Source organism: Pteropus vampyrus, unplaced genomic scaffold, assembly GCF_000151845.1.
Source record: "Pteropus vampyrus isolate Shadow unplaced genomic scaffold, Pvam_2.0 Scaffold16, whole genome shotgun sequence".
Taxonomy (NCBI): Eukaryota; Metazoa; Chordata; class Mammalia; order Chiroptera; family Pteropodidae; genus Pteropus; species Pteropus vampyrus.
The window spans coordinates 9,427,865-9,447,765 of record NW_011888797.1 but is presented as its reverse complement, the minus strand read 5'-3'; the positions used below and the strand labels follow the sequence as shown (position 1 = coordinate 9,447,765).

The 19,901-nt window shown below is 37.1% G+C and overlaps 1 protein-coding gene across 13 annotated transcripts in view; it reads left to right on the top strand.

Moving 5' to 3' along the window:
• The window catches only part of RBFOX2 (RNA binding fox-1 homolog 2), a 252,781-nt gene that overhangs the window by 63,566 nt on the left and 169,314 nt on the right, over positions 1-19,901 (top strand). For all 13 annotated transcript variants that reach the window (XM_023527399.1, XM_023527394.1, XM_011387275.1 and 10 more), the window contains exon 2: positions 16,145-16,195. In XM_023527399.1, the coding sequence (XP_023383167.1) occupies positions 16,145-16,195 (51 nt within the window). The remainder of the gene's footprint in view (positions 1-16,144; positions 16,196-19,901) is intronic.

The window sequence follows — 19,901 nt, the reverse complement described above, 5'->3', positions numbered from 1 at the left end:
TATTCTCTTCAGATCTAAATGTGAATAATTATCAGTGATTGCAGAAAGTGAATTTCATATGCAATTGAAGACTTGGGTTCCATTCCCTTTTTTGTTATTTACTGCCTGTGAGAACTTGGACATGTCATTTAACTTCACTAAGTCTGACCCTGAGTTTTCCTTATCAATCAGAAAGGAATAATGTTATCTGTTTAGCAGGATGTTATGAATAGGAGGATGTGTTTGACACCAACTTCTGCCCCTCACTGGCTCTGTAACCATGAGAAAGACATTTAAAACCTTATGCTCCTTTGGTTTTCTTATCTGTAAGGTCTGTCTGTGTGTGTGAGTGTGCGGCAAGGGGAGGAGAATGCAGGTCATGGAGTTGGATTAGAATTAGATGACCTGTGTGGTCCCCTCAAACTCTGTGATCCTATAATTGTTGGACCTGCCTATGTTTTGTATGTAGCGAAGTGTTTCGTATAATAAGGCATTATTTCTTATTATCATCATTATTCTTGAGTAGCGCTATCCCATTAAGGATCAGGTACTGTACAACTCACTTTGCACGTATTTATCTCACTTAATCCCTGTAGCAACCCTATGAGTAGGTTATGTTCTCATTTAGAAGGTGAAGAATTTGAGGCTCGGGATGAAGTAATATAATATTCCATGATCATGAAGCTAGTAAGTGTCAAGGATCTATCTCAGGTCAGCGTGATACCAATGACTATACCTTCCCCTCTACATCTCACGATGCATGGAATTACCCATGACATGTCAAAACTAGGAAGTTTTTGTGGGCTTAGTATGACACAGACAAACTGCTTCTTAGGCCCGTTATATATGAAGAAGGAAATTCAATACAAAATTTTTTTGAGAACCCGTGATAATATCTAGTATCATTGGGGGAAATAAACATAGATGTATGAGATGTAGTTTGAGAGCTTATGAACTCTTCAGAAATAGTAGGTGTAGACGTATACATAATACATTCCAAAATTGGTCTGTGGTGGAATAAAGTCAAGTGCTTAGTAAATGCTACAGTAGTTTTAAGAAGGGAGTAATTGCTTTGGGCTAGAGGACTGTTCTGCAAGCTTTTTTGACCATGACCCATGATAAGAGATCCATTTTATGTGATAACCTGGTACATAGTTAAATATTTATCTGTATATATTTGACTAAAACAAGTTTCATGAAATAATTGTTACTCTTACTAAAGGGGAGGTATTTGATTCTTTTGAAAAATTCTGTGTAGTCTGTCTACTACAGTGATTCTTAGAGTGCGATGGACCCCTTGAGATGCGCCAGACCCTTTTAGGGGATCTTCAAAGTCAAAACTATTTTCATAATAACTCTAAGATTTTATTTGCCTTTTCCATTGCATTGAAATTTGCGCTGATGTTACATAGCAGTGATGGGTAAAACTGCTGACACTCTAGCATGAATCAGAGCAGCGGCACAAAATTGTATTGTAGTCATCATATCGTTCACCACCACATGCTTGCCATTAAAAAAAAGGGGGAAAAAAGCCAATTTGAAGAATGTTGTTGATGAAGCAGTAAAAATTATTACTATTATTAAATCTCCACGCTGATTACGACTCTTTAACATTCTGTGTAACAAATAGGTAATACACATAAAGCTTTTCTGTATAGTGAGTATGATGGTCATCTCAAGGAAAAACAGTTTTGTGATTATTTGAGTTTCCAGGTAAACTAGCCACTTTTTTTTCATGGAATACTATTTTTACTTGAAAAATAAATTGGCAGACTATGGTTATTCAGATTGGGTATTTGGCAGACATTTAAAATGAATGGATTGTATCATTTCAAGGAAAATAATGACAATATTTGTTCCCAATGATAAAATTTGAACTTTCAAGCAAAATTAAAATTCTGGAAAATGTGTTCTGGACAATGGGCTTGACAGCTCCAGTACTTAAAGATTTTTCCGATGAGATCGATGGTGATTAAGTGAATATGATTTTTTTTGGGGGGGGGTATATAATGAAATATGTCAAAACTTAGAAGATTTTTATAACTTAGTGAACCAGTATTTTATATAGGAATGATGTTACATAATCATGATAGGTAAAAATCCTTTCAACATGTAGAACAGACCAATAGATTTTAATCTACAGAGTTTGAAAAATTCATTAATATGGTTTCAGATGCTACATTGCAACTAACTTTTAAGACACTGTCACTTTTCAAGTTTTGGTACAGTATTAAGGAAGACTATCCATTGATGTGTGAAGACTATTAAAATACTCTTATCTTTTCCAAATACATGTCTGTAGAAGACCAAATTTTTTTCATTCATTTTGACCAAAATAACATCATAACAGATTGAATGCAGAAGCTGATAGTAGAATCTGTCCATCTTCTATTAAGTTGAATGTGAAAGATATTTGCAAAAATGTAAGGCAGTGAACCTGTTCTCACTAAATTTTGTTTTATAAAATGTAGCTAATTTTCATTAAATGTTTTTGTTAGCATAATGGTTCATTACTGGTATTTAAAAATGAATTAAATATTTAAGTTACGGTTTCAGTTTCTGTAGGCAAATATTAATATTTAAAATGCATATAAACAAAAGTTTTTGGGGGCTCTTTAATAATTTTTAAGATGTAAAGGACTTTTAAGACCAAAAAGTCTGAGAACTACTGCTCTAATTATTTTTTAAATAATGGTTGAGGCCTCTTAAATGTCATCAGTGGGTCTTGACCCGCAGTTTGAAAAAAATACTGAGCTTTAGGGATTACAGGGATTACATTGTGAAGGGAAGTAGGACTTTGCTAGATTTTATTTGAGTTGAACTTGGAGAACATCCTAGTTTATGAAGTAAATGGAATAAAGTTTATATCTGGAAATTAGCCATTTGCAGTCATCTTCCTCACTCCACTCAAACCTTGCCTCTTGTGTATTCCCTTTGTGATTTCTCATGCCTTTCTTATGCCATTTTTAACCATGTACTCTTATTCCCTCTGGGCCTTATATTTACATTTTATTGGATAGTTCTTATATTTGTTTATATGCCTGTCTTTCTTACTAGACAATAAGTTCCTTAACAGAAGAATTAATAACTTGTCTTTCTATTCCTACCATAATACCAGGCACATGAAAGTCCCTCAGTAAATGTTTGTTGAAGGAATAAGTAAATGAGGAGAAAAAGGGAATGACCAGATGAGGCCAGATTTAGGGTGTTTGGAGCTTCATCTTATGAGCAGTGGAGGGTCATTAGCAGGGGAGTGATATGAGTGGTATTGTGTGAAATTAATCTGGCCCTGGTAAGAAAATTATGAACAGGTGGATGGAAGCTGCTGGACCAGCTAAGAAACTATTATTACAGTAATATAGGCCTGACTCAGGTGACTCAGGCTTGCATTAAGGTAATGAAAGACACGTATCCTGAGAAATATTTACAAGAACATAAATATAATAATACTCATACTACCTAACATTTATTGTGTACTTATGATATTCTGAATACTGTGTCAAGGGCTTAATATTATCTCATTTAACCTTCATAGCATCCTTGAGGAGATAACACTTGTTTCTGTGTTTTTGATGTTTAAATAAAAATAACACATGTTCGTTATTGAAAAATTAGAAAATACACATAAGCAAAAGAAAAAAAATGTTTATCACTCATAAACCCAAAGTCAACACCAAGACATATAATCAGTAAACATTTTGAGATAGGTACATCCTTCTAGACTTAAAAGAAACAATAAAGGTGTATATATATGTGCTCTTTATGCCTGAATATGAGGAAACTCTGCATATAAGGCTTTATGCTGTTTTTCCATTGAAAGGACGGGCCAACCTAAATGTATAAACTTTTAGGGATGTTGATGAAATAGGCGATGTCATTAAAATATCGATTTTATTTATATGTGCATATTCAAAATTATATACAAAATTTTATAATTTAGAAATATTTTCTATGGTTTTAGAAGAACATTTATATATACTGGACTGCATCAGAACCCTTTGAGTCTTCTTTTCCCGGATATATATTGAGATACAGCAGTTTCAAACTACAAGTACCTGTTTATTCATTCAGGTAACATCAGGAAGATTGGTTTTCTTCATTTATACCATAGTGTATATTGCATTGTTTTAAAATTTTTTTTTATTGAGATGAAATTCACATAACATAAAATTAACATTTTTAAAGGGAAAAATTTGGTGGTATATAGTACATTCACGGTGTTGTGTAGCCACTTTCTAATTCCAGACATTTTCATCACCCGCCCCCCCCAAAAACCCCATCCATATCTGTTAAGTGATCACCCACCATTTCCCCTTCCCTCCAGTCCCTGACAACTGCCAATCTGCTTTCTGTCTCTGTGAATTTACCTCTTCTGAGTATTTCACATAAGTGGAATCATACAATATATGATCTTTTGTGTCTGGCTTCTTTCACTTAGCATAATGTTTTCAAGGTTTACCCGTGTTGTAGCATATACCAGTACGTTGTTCTTTTTTACAGCTGAATAATATTCCTTGGTATGTATATACCATAATTGTTTATCCGTTCATTCATTGATGGACATTTGTGTTGTTTCCATCGCTGTTGTGCATAGTGCTATGAACATGTGTGTACAAATATTCGAGTACCTGTTTTCAGTCCTTTTGGGAATATACCTAGGTGTGGAATTACTGGGCCATATGGTAGGTCTGTATTTAACTTTTTGAGGAGCCGCCAAACTGTTTTCTGTAGCAGGTGCACCATTTTTTATTCCCACAAACAATGTACAAGGGTTTGTCAATTTATTTTTAATGAGGAACACAGTAAGATGGGGAAAGTAAAAAGAAAATAATGTGTGGCCTTTGAGTTTATTAGAGCTTTGTATCTCAGATTTTGCCTGATGGACTTATTAAATATTTAGCATCACTTCAGCACTAAGAATGAAATTTAGCTCAGGGAAATGTATCTGATCTATTTTAAGTGGTGAACAGACTAAGAAATGAAGATCAGAAAAGTGAAAGAAGGGAAATTTAAATAGACTGGCAGATTCCTTGAGGGCAAAGGCCCTATTAACCTTTGTGTCCTCCGCATTTAATAACATGTTTGGCATGTCATAGGTTGTGTTGGGGGTCCCCAAGACTACCCTAGATTCAGTGATTCACCAGGATTTACAGAACTCAGCGTATAGGCAAACTCATGGCTATGATTTATAACAATAAAAGGATAGAAAGTCAAATCAGAAGGGGAAAACGTGCTTGGAGTGAAGAAATCAGGCTCACGCCTCAGGAGTTCCCTGCTAGTGGAGTCACACAGGATGTGCTTACTTCCTTCAGCAGCGAGTTGTAACAATGTTGTGTACCAGGCAAGTCCATTAGAGACTTAGTGCTGAGAGTTTTCTTTTTTGGGGATGGGTAGAAAGGTGGTTCACAGAGCCACCCTCTGCCTGGCACATACCAGAATTCCAGAGGGAGAGCACATGTTCAGCATGAGCCATATCGTTGCACAGTTTAGGCACAGTGAGCCATTCTTATCAGGTCTGGGAATAGAACCATCCTGAAATCTAAGTTCCCAGACACCAGCCAAGGCCATCCTTGAAAGCTGCCCTTTCTAAGGATAGCAGTCAGGCTTGCTGTGTTCATTTGTTCCTTGTACATAGATGTTCTTTAAAAAGTGTTGCTAGGTTCTGTGAAGAAAAATAAATGCCATAGCAGATAACTAGCAGGGACTTTAGTGTCAGACACACCTGGTTCATATTATTGTAGGCAAATTGCTTATTTTTTTGAGCCTCAGTTTTATTATTATACAGAGTTATATCACAGAGTTTTAGTGAGAATACAAAGTGATAATGTATAGCTAATACTAAGCATAATGTCTGTCCTGGTAATCGGGGGTCCCCAACCCTCAGGCCGTGGACCAGTACCGGTCTGTGGCCTATTAGGAACTGGACCGCTCAGCTGGAGGTGAGCAGTGAACAGTGGGCAAGGAGCAAAGCTTCATCTGTATTTGTAGCCGCTCCCCAGCGCTAACATTACCACCTCGGCTCCACCTCAGATCGTCAGGCATTAGATTCTCATAGAAGCACCCGTCCCTGGTGCCAAAAAGGGGACCGCTGCTGTAAATAGTAAGTGGCTATTTCAGCTCACCCATATCAGTCTGGGTTCAGTCAGGAGAGAGAGACTATAAGTAATCTGGACCCAGAATGAAATATAAAGAGTTATTTACTACAACAGAATATTAAAGTAATAAGGGATTGGTTTGTAAGAAGAGAACTCTAAGGAATAGCAGAAGTAATATAGCAGATATAATGTAATTTAATAATGTGATTGGTATACTGATATGAAATATAATTAATATATAATTATGTTATATGTTAACCCAGGGCTGAGATAAAGCACCCAGAGAAAAGCTGTCTTCCTCTTCCCCAACCCCTTGCAACAGGGGGCGAGATCTACAACTTGTTGAAAAGGGCATGGTTGTGGCTCTCTGAGTGGCAGAGAAGTAGGTCTGTGATACCAGACCTGCAGAGCTGGTTGGAAATCTGCCTTTTAAAGTTGCCAGAAATCTGTCCTCTAGGGCAGGGGTCCTCAGTCCCTGGGCTGTGGACCAGTACTGGTCTGTGGCCTGTTAAGAACTGGGCCGCACGGCAAGAGGTGAGTGGTGAGCAGTGGACGAGGAGAGAAGCTTCATCTGTATCTGCAGCCGCTTCCCAGCACTAGCGTCACTGCCTCACATCATCAGGCATTGGATTCTCATAGGAGCACCAATCTCTGGTGCCAGAAATGTTGGGGACGGCTGCTCTAGGGTACTGGAGAAAGCTGTTCACAGGGAGCTGTCTTACCAGAGGCACTCACTCTGCTGTAGAACAGCCAAAGACAGTTACTGGGGGAAGGTCCTGGCTTCTGGGTACTGCTGGCTGATGTGCACTGCGAGCGCTGCTGAGAAAGCACACTGGGACCAGGAAGGGAACCGGACCCTTGTCTCCTTAAATGTCTCCCTTGTGCCCTCTACCGACGAAGCTTGACATCATGCTAAACATCAAACACCAAATGTTTAAAGGGCCCAGATCATCTTCACAGAGCAGGCCGAATAGGTGAATTTGGAAGTGAATCAATTAATCGATAACCAGCTTATGGGTAGAATGGATATCTAATTCCAGATGCTCAGAAACCAGGAAGATGGCAAATAGAGATCTAAGAAACTTCAAATATAAGTTAAACATGCAAAAAAAAAAATCAAGTTGGATCCTTACCTTACACTATATACAAAAGTCAACTCAGAAAGGACCAAGGACCTAAATGTAAAAGCTAAAACAATAAAACTCTTAGAAAAAAACATAGGGGTAAAATATAGCTTTGAGTTTGGCAGTAGATTCTTGGATATGACACCAAAAGCACAGATAACAAAAGAAAATTGATAAATTGAACTAAATGAACGTTGAAAACTTTTGTATGTCAAAGGACACTATCAACAGTAAAAAGATAGCCCATGGATGGGAGAACATATTTACAAATCATATCTGATAAGGGGTTAACATTTAAAATCTAAAAAGTTTTACAACTCAACAAAATCACAGCCTCACACAGGCCAATGAGCATAGGATTTGAATAAACATTTCTCCAAAGAAGATATACAAATGGCCAGTACACACATGCAATGATGCTAAGTTAGCATTAATTATCGGGGAAGTACACATCAAGATTACAATGAGAAAACACTTCACACCCATTAGAATAAGTGGCAAAAAACAAAATAACAGGTGTTGATGAGACTTTGGAGATATTGGAACTCCTGTGCATTGCTGGTGGGAATGTAAAATGTGCATTTACTGTGTACTATGGATGTAATTTGGAGATATTGGAACTCCTGTGCATTGCTGGTGGGAATGTAAAATGTGCATTTGCTATGGAAAAGGGCATATCTGTGATTCCTCAGATATTAAACATAAGTTATCAGTAATCCAGCATTTCTACTTCTGGGTATATACCCTAAAGAGTCGAAAGCAGGGACTCCAGCAGATGTTTGTACACCCATGTTCATAGCAGCATTACTCAAAATAGTTAAAAGTGGAAGCAACTGAAGTGTCTATGAACAGATGAATAGATAAACAAAATGTGGTATAAACATACAACGGAATATTTATTATTCAGCCTAAGAAGAAGAAATTCTGACTCATGCTAAATGCGGATGAACCATGAAGACATTATGGTAAGTGAAATACGCCAGACAAAATAGGAAAAATAGCATTTGATTCCCCTTATGTGAGGTACCTAGCATAGTCACATTCAGAGGCAGAAAGTAGATTGACGATTGCCAGGTGGTGTGGGGTAAGAGGGGTGTTGGGGAGTTCCAGTTGGAGAAAATTCTGGAGATGAATGATGGTGATGGTTACACAACAGTGTGAATGTACTTAAAAAAATGGTTGAAAATGGTAACTTGTTATTTATATGTAATCATATTATCTTTTTAAAAGGAAACTGTTAGAGAATATTTATAGTATGTTCTCAAATCTTAATACTGGAAGGAAGAGGTTGAAGAAGAATTTTATTTATGTACTTCTTGGTTATTTGGAAATGTGTTACTTTGTGGGAATGAGTCCAGTAGTAGATTGGTTCAATTTCTCTCTCAAGTCATTTGCAATTTATAGACATAGAGATGAGGAGGGAATTCTTCTGGAATTTCTCCTGTATGTTAAATACTGTGCCAGGTAAACTTTGCCCACGTTATCTCATTTAATCATCACAACTTTATGACCCAAAGAGTTTATATTACACAGTTGAGGAAATTGAGGCTCAGAGTGATTAAATAATTTGACCAGAGTCACATAGTTAGAAAGTGACACAGCTACTATTTGAATCTACATCTCTTTGACTCTCAAAGTCTATGCTTTCTCTAGTGCATTATAAAAGGAGTTAGTTACATCTGCAATTAGCTTACATGATCTGAGAGGCAAGAGTTCTAAGTTCTAGGTCCTCTTTTATGTCCGCTTCGTTGACTATGGACAGGGCACATCTCTAGGTCTCAGTTTCCTCACCTATAAAGAAAAGAGATTTGATCGATTATCTCTTAGAAAGCTGTGACTGTTATTGAAAAGAGAAAATTTTAGTGTGTTCCAAAGGTGGGCTTTGAAGACCCAATAAATTCTTGGTCAGGTGTTAACTAGGGCATTTTTAACTTAAAAAAAAAAAAGGAGATAGGTTTTTGGGATGGAGTAGTGAGTGTCACAAAGAACTATCATCAGTTATCTTGATGAGAAGGTGGCATAAGTTATGTTTTATTTTATTGGAGCATGAAAGCTTAGTTTACCAGTTACCAATTGGGTTTTATGTTGGGCCCATGTTGTTAGATACTTCCAGGTATATGTCCCTCATATACATTTATCTTATCTTTGAGTACCTCGGATCCTGTATGGTTTGGAAGCAGAATGATGCCCTGTGATTCCTTAGCAGTCTTTCTTCCTGAGCCATAGGTACTTACTTGTTGCTGGGATTGATTTTTGCAAGTAAAACCATATGGAATTTAGGCACATTTTCACTTCCTGTAGTGTTCTCGTCCATGTTCCAATTCAAAAATATTTGAAAATATTTGAAAAACAGTAACTTTGGCTGCAATACAAGGCAGTGAAATATCCTGGAAAACTTGATCTGCTCTCCCCCCGCCCCCCGCCCCAACCCCAGCGAGTGTGGTCTAAATCCATTTTTCTTTCCATTGTTAAATGTGTATAAGGTAATGTGAAATTCATTTTCAGCTGGGAGTAAGTCACTGAAAAATCTGGCCTTGTACCACTGCCCAGTTTGGGTTATAGAGGACAGCTTCACTTCTTACTTTCTTCTGCTTCCTTTTACTCTCCTCTCCCAAAAGTACGTGGTGGCAAGAATTTATTTTGTTCCATTCTTAGTATTTTTCTTCCCTTCCCATTTTGTGAAATGAGTTGGTTTCGTTAGACAAAAGAAAGACAACAGGGTGGGTTTAAACAAATTGTTTTTAAAATTCCTCGATGTAACGTAATCGTGCACTTCCAGTTTCCTTCACCCTGCTCCTAGTGATGGAAGCCAGTAGAAAATAACTCTCGTAACAGAAGCAGGACTTTCTGATTGAAACAGTACTTTTGTTTTCCCTCTCAGGTGCAGTATTCTGAGTAATTTTAATTTGGAATGGACAAATATATTGGCTAATAATTTAGAAATAATACTGATGATTTTCATAATGTGTTTAGAAAAGTGGCTTTAGAAGTTTACATGTGCATCAGTCCGTCACAGTATTGGAGATCTTTTCCTCCGATCAGAGGTTAGAGGTTATTATCCACCCCCATGCCCCCACACACTCTTTAAAAAGATTTCCTGGAGTCCTGTAGTTCTTTTTGTTATGGTATCAGTCATGTTATCTTGTAATTATTATGACTCTGAGCTCTCGAAGGGCAAGGATCTCAGCACAATGCTTGTCATAAAGCAATTAATAAAGAAGGATTCTTCTGCTTAAATGAATTTTTCAAACGGGTGCATAAGGGAGCTTCTAAGCAGTCAGTGGAGAATACAAAAGTCAGGTGATTTTTTTTTTTCACATGTCTCAGTGTCCACCGTACATGCATGATCCACCACGCTTGTCCTATTGGACAGTTACTTAAGGATCCTTCTGTTACTCTTTCTCACGTTCACTAACCAGAAGCTTCTAAACTAGTTTAATTACTATCCTCGGTTGTCAGTAAAGATTCTTGCGGATGGCATTTTGTTTCTTATGTATTTATTTTATTTTTGAGCAGCCTCTATGCCTAGCAGTCAGTTTCTCTTTCAGTCTTACTGGGCCAATAGCTCTGACAGATACGTAGCTGCTAAAGGCTTTCCTCTTTAGAGTTTAACACATGTGATTTCTGTCCCATCTGTTCCATTAGCTTGCCTTGTGATTCCATCTCTGCTTTAAATGTCAGTTTTAATTTTTACACTGATTGAAAACTCAGATCTGCACATTTTTTGATAATCATAATCATCCCTATCTGGACCAGGGGAATGTTTTCTTTACTAGTCATCATAAAGTAATGGAAGTACTGGATATAGAGTTATTTGTCCTTGAACAAATCACTTAATCTTCCTGAAATTCAGTTTTGTCACCTGTAAAATGAGGGTTATAAAACCTATTTTCTGTGTTGTGAAGACTAAATAAGATTACGTGAAGATGTTTTTTGTAAGTTATAAAACATGAAAACACTGGTAATAGTGACTTTGACTCTTTTTACCACTCTTAAGAAATACATGAATTTTACACAATGTAAAATTCAAACAATTCAGATAAAGTATGCCCTCTTGACCTTCCACAAATCTTGTTCTTCTCCTTAGAAGTAACCAGTGTTAGAAGTTTTTGTTTCTCTTTCCAGGTTTTCTCTATGCATTTATTTACTTTTTTATATGCATGTAGAAATGCCTCTTTTTAAAATTGTGATAAAAAATAGCACATTGACTATTCTGTTACCATTTAATATAACTTGAGTTAGTTCATAGAGATTTTATCTTTCTAAAAACTTACACAGAGGATGTTAAAATAATATAATAGTTGATAATACTATTATTAATGGAGACTCGAGGTTCTTTCTGGTTTTTCACTATTACACACCACTGCATTTAGAATCTTTGCACATGCTTCTTTGATCATATGTGCAAGTGATTCTCTAGGTACAGAGAGCAAAGATGTGCAATTACAAGAAAGTATGTGAATTTAATATTTTAATAATTATTGTCAAGTTGCTTTCCAAAAGGGTGATCCCAATATACTTACATTCCTACTATTAGATGTGAAGATATCTATTTACTCTTCCTGCCAATTTGTGATATTTTCATTTTCGCTAATCTCACAAGTGAAAAATGATATCTCAAATCTTAAAATAATGTTCATAGGCAGCGTGGTTTGTGAGTGCCAAAAGAACTGGAAATAATTTATATATTAACAGGAAAATAGGACAGATAAATAAATTGTGACATATTCATAAACTAGAATACTAAACAGTCAAAATTAGTGAAATTTATAGTATTGAGCAAAAAAAAGAAGGAAATCGCTAAAGAATGCATACAGTAAGATCCATTTCTGTAAACTTCAAAAACGTGCAAAGTTAATGCATTTTGAAGGGAGACACACACACACACACGCACGCACGCACGCACGCATGATAAAGTTAGAAAGGAAAGCAAGCCTTTGTCATTAAGTGTAGGCCACTTTCAGAGAGGCAGGAGTTTCTGAGGGCTAGAGAGTTCCAAAGAGCTTATCTGAGACGGGATGGAGAGAGCGCTGCTTTGCTAAGGCAGGTGGGTTCATTTACTCTGATACAGCTCTGTGCAGCCTGTTACATCTGTCTTTGCTGTTAAAGTTTTTGACAATACCGGCTTGTAGGAACGTGATTTTTTTTTCTCATAAAATTTTCTGCATCATTGAATGCAAGAATATGGTTTCTACATGGATATTCTCTAGGTGTGATGAATCTCTGGTAATTTTGCTTTTGGATGTTTTTGTTTACTTTCTTAATCATAAAATTCCTTTCTCAGAGTAATGTGGAATGGTTGTTAGAGAAGAGAACTTGCTCAGTGGAAAGAACAGAGACTTTGGGGTCCAGCAGACCTGGTTGAAAGTTTGACTTTCCCACTTAGTATCTATTTTTATTATCTCCTCTTTGCAGCTTTTTCTTTCTCCTTCCATGCATCCTGAAACTATACCTGATTACTTGCTCAGTATGTAGTGTTATCATCATTGTTATAATCTGTGGTGAATGGCGTTGAGACAAGTTTGTAGAATCCAGAACAAACACAGCGCTTGAAGAAGGAGCGCTTTACTTTGGTTATGTCTAAGCTTTATAAATCTCTCCTGTAAAAATTAGTGTGAAAATACCCAACGTTGCCTGTCATTATTATTTTTATATAATAGATTTACTGACATATAATTCACAGAACGTAAATCTTACCCTTTCTAAGTATTTGTAGTGGTTTTTAGTGTTTGGGCGGTTTTTTATTATATAATCATAGATTGTGCATCCATCATCACTATCTAATTTCAGAATATTTTCATTACCAAAAATAAGCCCAGTACCTTTAGCAGCCACTCTCCATTACTCCTTAGTTCCCAGAACTACTAATTTATTTTCTTTCCCTGTGGATTTGCCCATTCTGGATATTTCATATAAATGGAATCATACAGTTTGTAGCCTTTTGTCTCTGGCTTTTTTCACTTAATGTGATGTTTTCAGGATTCATCCATAATATATCAGTATTTCATTCCTTTTAAAAATTACCAAATAATACTCAATTACAGATACACCACACTTTGTTTATCTGTTCATTGATTGATGGACATTTGGATTGTTTCTACTTTTTGGTTATTATCAATAAAGCTGCTGTGAACATTCGTGTACAAGGTTTTATATGGACATACGTTTTTAGTTTTCTTGGTTATACTTGGGTGTGGAATTGCTGGGTCACATGGTAACTCTCTGTTTTAACATTCTGAGGATCTGTCAAACCGTTTCCGAAGTGGCTGTACCGCTTTCCATTCCTATCAGTAACATGTAAGATTCCAATTTCTCCATATTCTTTCCAACACTTGTTATTGTTTGACTTTGATTATAGCCAGCCTAATAGGTGCAAATGTTATCTCACTGTGGTTTTGGTTTGCATTTCCCTAATGACTAATGATGTTGATAGTCTTTTCATGTGCTTATTCGCCATTCCTATATCTTTGGAGAACTTCCCGTTCAAGTCCTTTGCCCATTTAAAAATTTGGATTATTTGTCTTTTCGTTGTTGAGTTGTAAGAGTTCTTTATATATTCTGAATACGAGTCCCTTAGCAGACATGATTTGCAGATACTTTCTCCCATTCTGTGGGTTGTCTTTTCACTTGATGGTGTCTCCCCTCATCCCCTACCCCCGCTTTATTGAGTTATAATGGACATTATAACATTGTGCAGGTTTAAGGTGTACAATGTGTTGATTTGATACAGTTATATAGTGTAGAGTGTTTAGCACAGTAGCATTAGCTAACATCTGCATCATGTCATAATTACCATTTCTTTTTTTTATGTGTGGTTAGAACATTTAAGATCTACTTTCTTAGCAACTTTCAAGTGTATAATACAGTATTATTAACTGTAATCACTATATTGTACATCACATCCTTAGAACTGATGGTGTCCTTTGAAGAACAAAAGTTTTTAATTTTGATGAAGTCCAGTTTATCCATTTTTCTTTTGTCTCTTGTGTTTTTGGTGTCATACCGAAGAAACTATTACTTAATCAAAGGTCATCAAGATTTTCTCCTAAGTTTCTTCTAAGAGTTTTATGGTTTTAGATACATGATCTTTTTGAGTTAATTTTATATATGGTTTGAGATAAAGTTCCAACTTCATTCTTTTACATGTAGATGTCCAGTTGTCCCAGCACCATTTTTTGAAAAGGCTACTCTCCTTCATTTATTTATTTATTTATTTTTTGGGGGGCGCCCTTTCAAAAATCAGTTCGTCATAACTATAAGGGTTTATTTTGAGACCCTCAGTTGTATTCCATTGGTCTGTATGTCTGCCCTTATGCCAGTATGACACTATCTTGATTACTGTAACTTTGTAGTAAACTTTGAAATCAGAAAGTATGAGTCCTTCAGTTTTGTTCTTTCTCAAGATTGTTTTGACACCTGCGCTTTTCCTTTTCTTTTTCTTTTTTAAAGCAGTTATCTTTGGTGTGCTTTCTTTGGAGAGATTTAATTTAAAAATGACCAAATAGAGACTTGGGAATAAAAAAGGAGAACGCAGATTGTCTGTGATTGAATCAGTGACCAAATGCCTGAATGATTTCTGGTTATTGAACTTTGTTTATTTACACATTCTTTTGGGTGTCTACCATGTGTTGGACACTGTACTAGATTGCAGGGAAACCATGATGAACAAGGCATGGGGTCTCTGCATGTGAGCCTAAGTTGAATCTTGGCTTTCCTGTTTTTGAAAGGAGTTGTGTGCTTTTGATTATCAAAGCTATGGTTATAATCAAAGCAGATGTACCATTAGGTGGAAAGTTTACTCTCTTATCATGCAAGAAAGTCCTGTCAATGAAAACTCCTCTTAACTTGTTATTCTGCTAGTAGGAATGAAAGTACAAATGGATCGAAGAAGAGGATGAATGTCTTTCAGGTAGCTGTGTTGAGCACTTAGAAAAAATTACAAAGGCACCATATGTTTTTATTTTCACCTTTGTCTGCACATGTATCTCCTCCCATTTAAAAGTTTCCTTGAAGGCAAAGGCCTTTGTTTTTCATCTTTCTTACTCTGTCAGTCATCTAACAGTACTTTGGAAATATTAGGTATTCAGTGTATGTTGACCGAATGATTGAATGGGTCAAGTAAGTCACAAATGAGTGCTCATGTTATGTGACTTTCTACTCAATTAGGGTTTGTATAGCTTTTATTAGCTATCATTTTTGCCCTCAAGGGTGTTTATTTAATGATTAATGTGAAGATGAGACACTGAATATGATACACCTTTACAAAAATAAGATTAAGCCGTAAGTAATATGAAAAGCAAATCGTACAAATAACCTAAATAAATTTTAACATATATTCATGTTAGGAGTTACTTTAGTCCACGAGATGTTATGGAGTGGTAGAGGAAGTCTGGAACAGAGGTAGAATTTCATCTAGATTTAAAAGAACTGAAGGAAGGCCAATTGTAGAGGGGAGGGGCTAAAACTTCTCCAGGTCAAGAGGTACTTTTCAGTAGGGGTAGGACTGTCTGTCCCCTTCTACCCAGGGCACATCTGGAAATGTGTGGACATTTTGGTTTGTTCTAGTGTTCAGAAGTGCTACTGACTTTTAGTGGTTAGTGGCCAGGAAAGTTCCAGTCCTACGGTGTGAGGTTAGGAAGTATTCTGCCCCAAATCCCAGTTTTTCCCTGTTTGAGATATACTGAGAAGGACAGAGAGTTAGTCGTAAAAGGAGGAAAATAGTGTTTATGAATAGTGTTTGTAAGCAAATACTGGTTTTAATGTTTGTTTTGTTTTTGTTGCCATTGTAGAGGCTGAACTAGGAAATGTGTATAGTTAGGTAGAGTGGAATATAGCTGCAGAACACCTTAGGACCTGGTGTAGGAGTTTATATTTGATCAATTTGGATGGTTTTGATGATTCTTAATGTTTTCTGTCATCTTATAGTTTTTCTTTTCTTTCTCTTAGAACGAGCCTCTGACCCCAGGTTATCATGGATTCCCAGCACGGGACAGCCAGGTTGGTATCTGCTATTTACAGCTCAGATGATATGTATGTGTTCATTTTATCTAAGGATGCTACGATAGAGAGCATTTTCTGAAATTATTTATTTTTTGAGAGTGATATGACTAGTTTCAGCAATGAATATACATTTAGAGATACAAATAAAATATATTTCTTAATCCTAAAAGTATTATAATCATGTTACTGAAATTTGTGGCTATTGTGTGTGTGTGGGGCGGGGGTGGTGGGGGAATCACACAAGCACAGCCATAATTGCTCTTGTTTTTTCTTCTCCAAGCTATATAATAATTTTTTTTTTTAATGAGGTTTTCTTGATGCCTTATAATTCTAAATGCCGGACTTGTCTTATTCTCTGCTACTTAGCCCCAGCCTGCACAGATTTCTTGAGTCCTGCAATAATCTGCAACAAGAAAATTCCATTCTCCTCCCTGGGGGAACTCAGCCGTATGGTTTTAATCAGGGAAGGCTTGCTTGAGAGAGGGGAGTTTCTGCTGCCTTTCTTTGTTAGATAGGGAGGATGATCGGAAAAAGCTCAGGCCCCATTGTGGGTGAGAGCAGAACTGCTTCCTACGAGACAGCCTATGTATGCCTCAGATGAGTGTATGAAATGCCTTCCCTGTCTTTTGCTGTTTGAAGCTTTGAGCACACGAGGCTGCAGCAGAGAGCGTAGAAGAACAGGAAGGCGACCTCAGAGAGCTGGTGTGGCTTTAGACACCAAGCCTCTGAAATTTACCTCCTTGCTGTTCTGAGATACTGACATTCTTCAGGAGATTTGAAAGGGTAGCTTCTAGAAGTATCTTTGAATGCTTATAGAGTTATCAAAAAAAGCATGCCACCATTAATAGGCTTGTCCAAGGGATATGTATCATCAGAGTGCTAAACTATAGTTGATTCCCCTTTCCAGAAATTAATTTCATCAATGCCTCTGAAGCTGATTTTAAAACTAGGATGGCTCCATAACCAGTAGTCATCTTTTTGGGGGGCTTCTAGGTTTGAGAGTATTTGCCCATTTTTTTCTACTTTTGGTGCTGGGTTGGCATCATAATGGCCTCAGGTAGAATATGTAGAAAAAGGGAGAGAAAAAGTGTTGTTCATCTCAGTGTTCATCTCTCAGTGGGCTCATCACCGTTGGAATTTATTAAGATTATCTCTGTAGAAGTTTTTGGTGAAAGATATGGTCATTTACCCCAAGTCTAAAGAGAATATAGAGCTTTTTTCTTTTTTCTGGTTCGGGTTTGCCCTAGAGTTTCTGTAAGTTGTGAAATTTATGCTCTTTGATAGTAGTTCTGTATTCTCTCCATACTTGAGAAAAATACTGTTGCCTGGAGATCTAGCCTTCAAGATTCTGACTGACCGGGCTTAGCCATTCAGATATCTAAGAATCCCTAGAGGCGATTCCATTGTACAGCCAAGGTCTGTGGGCTGCTTTAAAGGAGTAATATTTTCTGCTTCATCCTGTGCTTTTCACCTGTGACCCTTAAAATGTTAAGGGATCACGGTCAGTCTCTTAATCTAGTCTTGCATACTAATGCAAATATTTAATTATTTCTAAAATGTTTATTTTGCATATAGGCTTATATATTAGATATAGAAAGGTAAAACTAATTGAAGTAAAGAATGGGAATAGACTTACTGAGTGTAGAAGAATCTGAAAAGGTACTGTATAATGCGGTGTTCTTCCCATGGGGGTTACAGATCTATAAGGAACCAAGCAAAAGGAATTAAGAGGAATTTGTTAAAGCACAGAAAGTAGCCCCTTTGCTTGGAACGACTTTTCCCAAACCCTTTCTTTCGCAGCAGGAACCTACTTCTGTAACCTGCTCATGCGTTACTCATACTGTCTCTGCTGTAGGCCTGTGCAGACCCTTTGCCATGGTTTAAAGCTGCTAATTTACTTTGAGGCACATTCTGATGGTGACAGGTTTATTTTAGTTTACTTTCTTGGGCTTTATTTTGTCCTCTGGCTGGATCTTTGAATTAGAGATCTTAGAGTAGCGCTAATAGGCAAATATTGAATAGCTGCTTGTTGTATTTGATGAATACAGAATCCAAATGCACGCTGCTAATTCATGCGCCTAACCTTGTGAACCCTCACTTTGTACTCTGAGCCTTGGGAGGCATTTATCAGTGTGAAACGCTGGTCACTGAGCTGCCTGCGCTGGGCAGAAACTGAACTTGTGATCTTTACATCTCCCCGGAGCGGTTCGGCTCAGCACATCCAGGAGCTGGGGAGTGGGGTGAAGGTGAATTTTAATTGCGTGTCATTATTTGCTTTTCTTATTCTATTGCTGTTCCTTTCTAAATGGGCAGGATTTTTATCAGCACTGCTGGTAATTTTAAAAGCTTTTTTGATTGTCGCAGAGCATTTTCATCAATATTTTCTCATCTTATCCTCATAACCATCTTTTGAAGTATATAAAGCAAATATTCCCTTAGGAGAGAAGGAAACTGAGGCACACAGAGATTAAAGTGATTTATCCAAAGTAACAATACAAGTTAGTAGCTGAATAAGAACTGAATTTTGTCTTCTATTTGTTGAGGGCCCTTTCCTCTGCACTGGGGCTTATTGACTCACCTAGGGAAAAACGTGGTCACGTACATGTGTGCCTGCTCACTCATAGTACTTTATTTACTATCTGGGGGCTTCATAGACCCTTTGAAGCTCAACTACAGATCTCTGCGTCCTGACCCCTGGTTAAAGATTATTACAACTAAGTTCCTAGCATGAAGTAGACCAGCATTTCACTGTTTTAGTGACCTTTTTCATCCTGTTCTGAGGCCACTGGCAACATATTTGAATTAAAAACCTGTGAAGGAAAGGAGAGGGAAAAAAAATACCCACCACTTTGCTTTTCTATGCAGGTCACCTCAGACTTCTTTCCCAGCCAGTTAACAGGCTTTATGGGATGGCAGTCCATTGCTTTTATGAAGCACTCCAAGCACTTCACTGTGCTTGCTAATGTGTTCTCTTTATGGAAGTGGAGGAGACAAACATTGTTTCAAATTTGCAGGGGTGAAAACAAGCTGTGAAAGGCTGAATGTTTTATCTAAGGCCATGTAGGATTTTAGGTTGATGATATAGTGTAGTGGTTGAGATTCCTAGCTGACTGTTTCTTTGTGATTTATGTGTATTTGCTTATGCTTATGTGAGATCCCAAATGTTGATTAAGGCTGGAATATTTTGTGGAATTATGTTTTAAATGAGAGAATATTTCTGCGCATTAGCTCCACAGTTTTTATATGTGAGCAGCAATTTGATTAGACTTAGTTCTGCATAGCAAGCTTACTGTTTTTGCTAACATTGTTTGTGGTGACTTTCAGGGGGCTTCTGGAAAGTAGAGTGGGAATCCTAAGGCCGGCCCCTTACCACCTCTTGGTGCCACAATTTTATGTCTAATATAATTAGGGGACCTTATAATTTATCATTCAAGATGGGGCATTTTTGAGGGTGAAGGGGATGCTAATGTTGAAACAGTTCTAGGCAAACCTGGGTGAATGGAATGTATGGTCACTCTAGCTATAATTAAATACAGTGAATGAATGCCTTCTAAACTGATGTGATCACGATTTAGGATTATGGCATACTGTCTAATAACACTCTGTGGGAATGAAACGGTGCCATTCACATTTGAGATGAGAGTCGATAGCACAGACTCTTAATTGGGTTCAAGTGTTGAGTCAGCTATTGAGCTGGGAATAT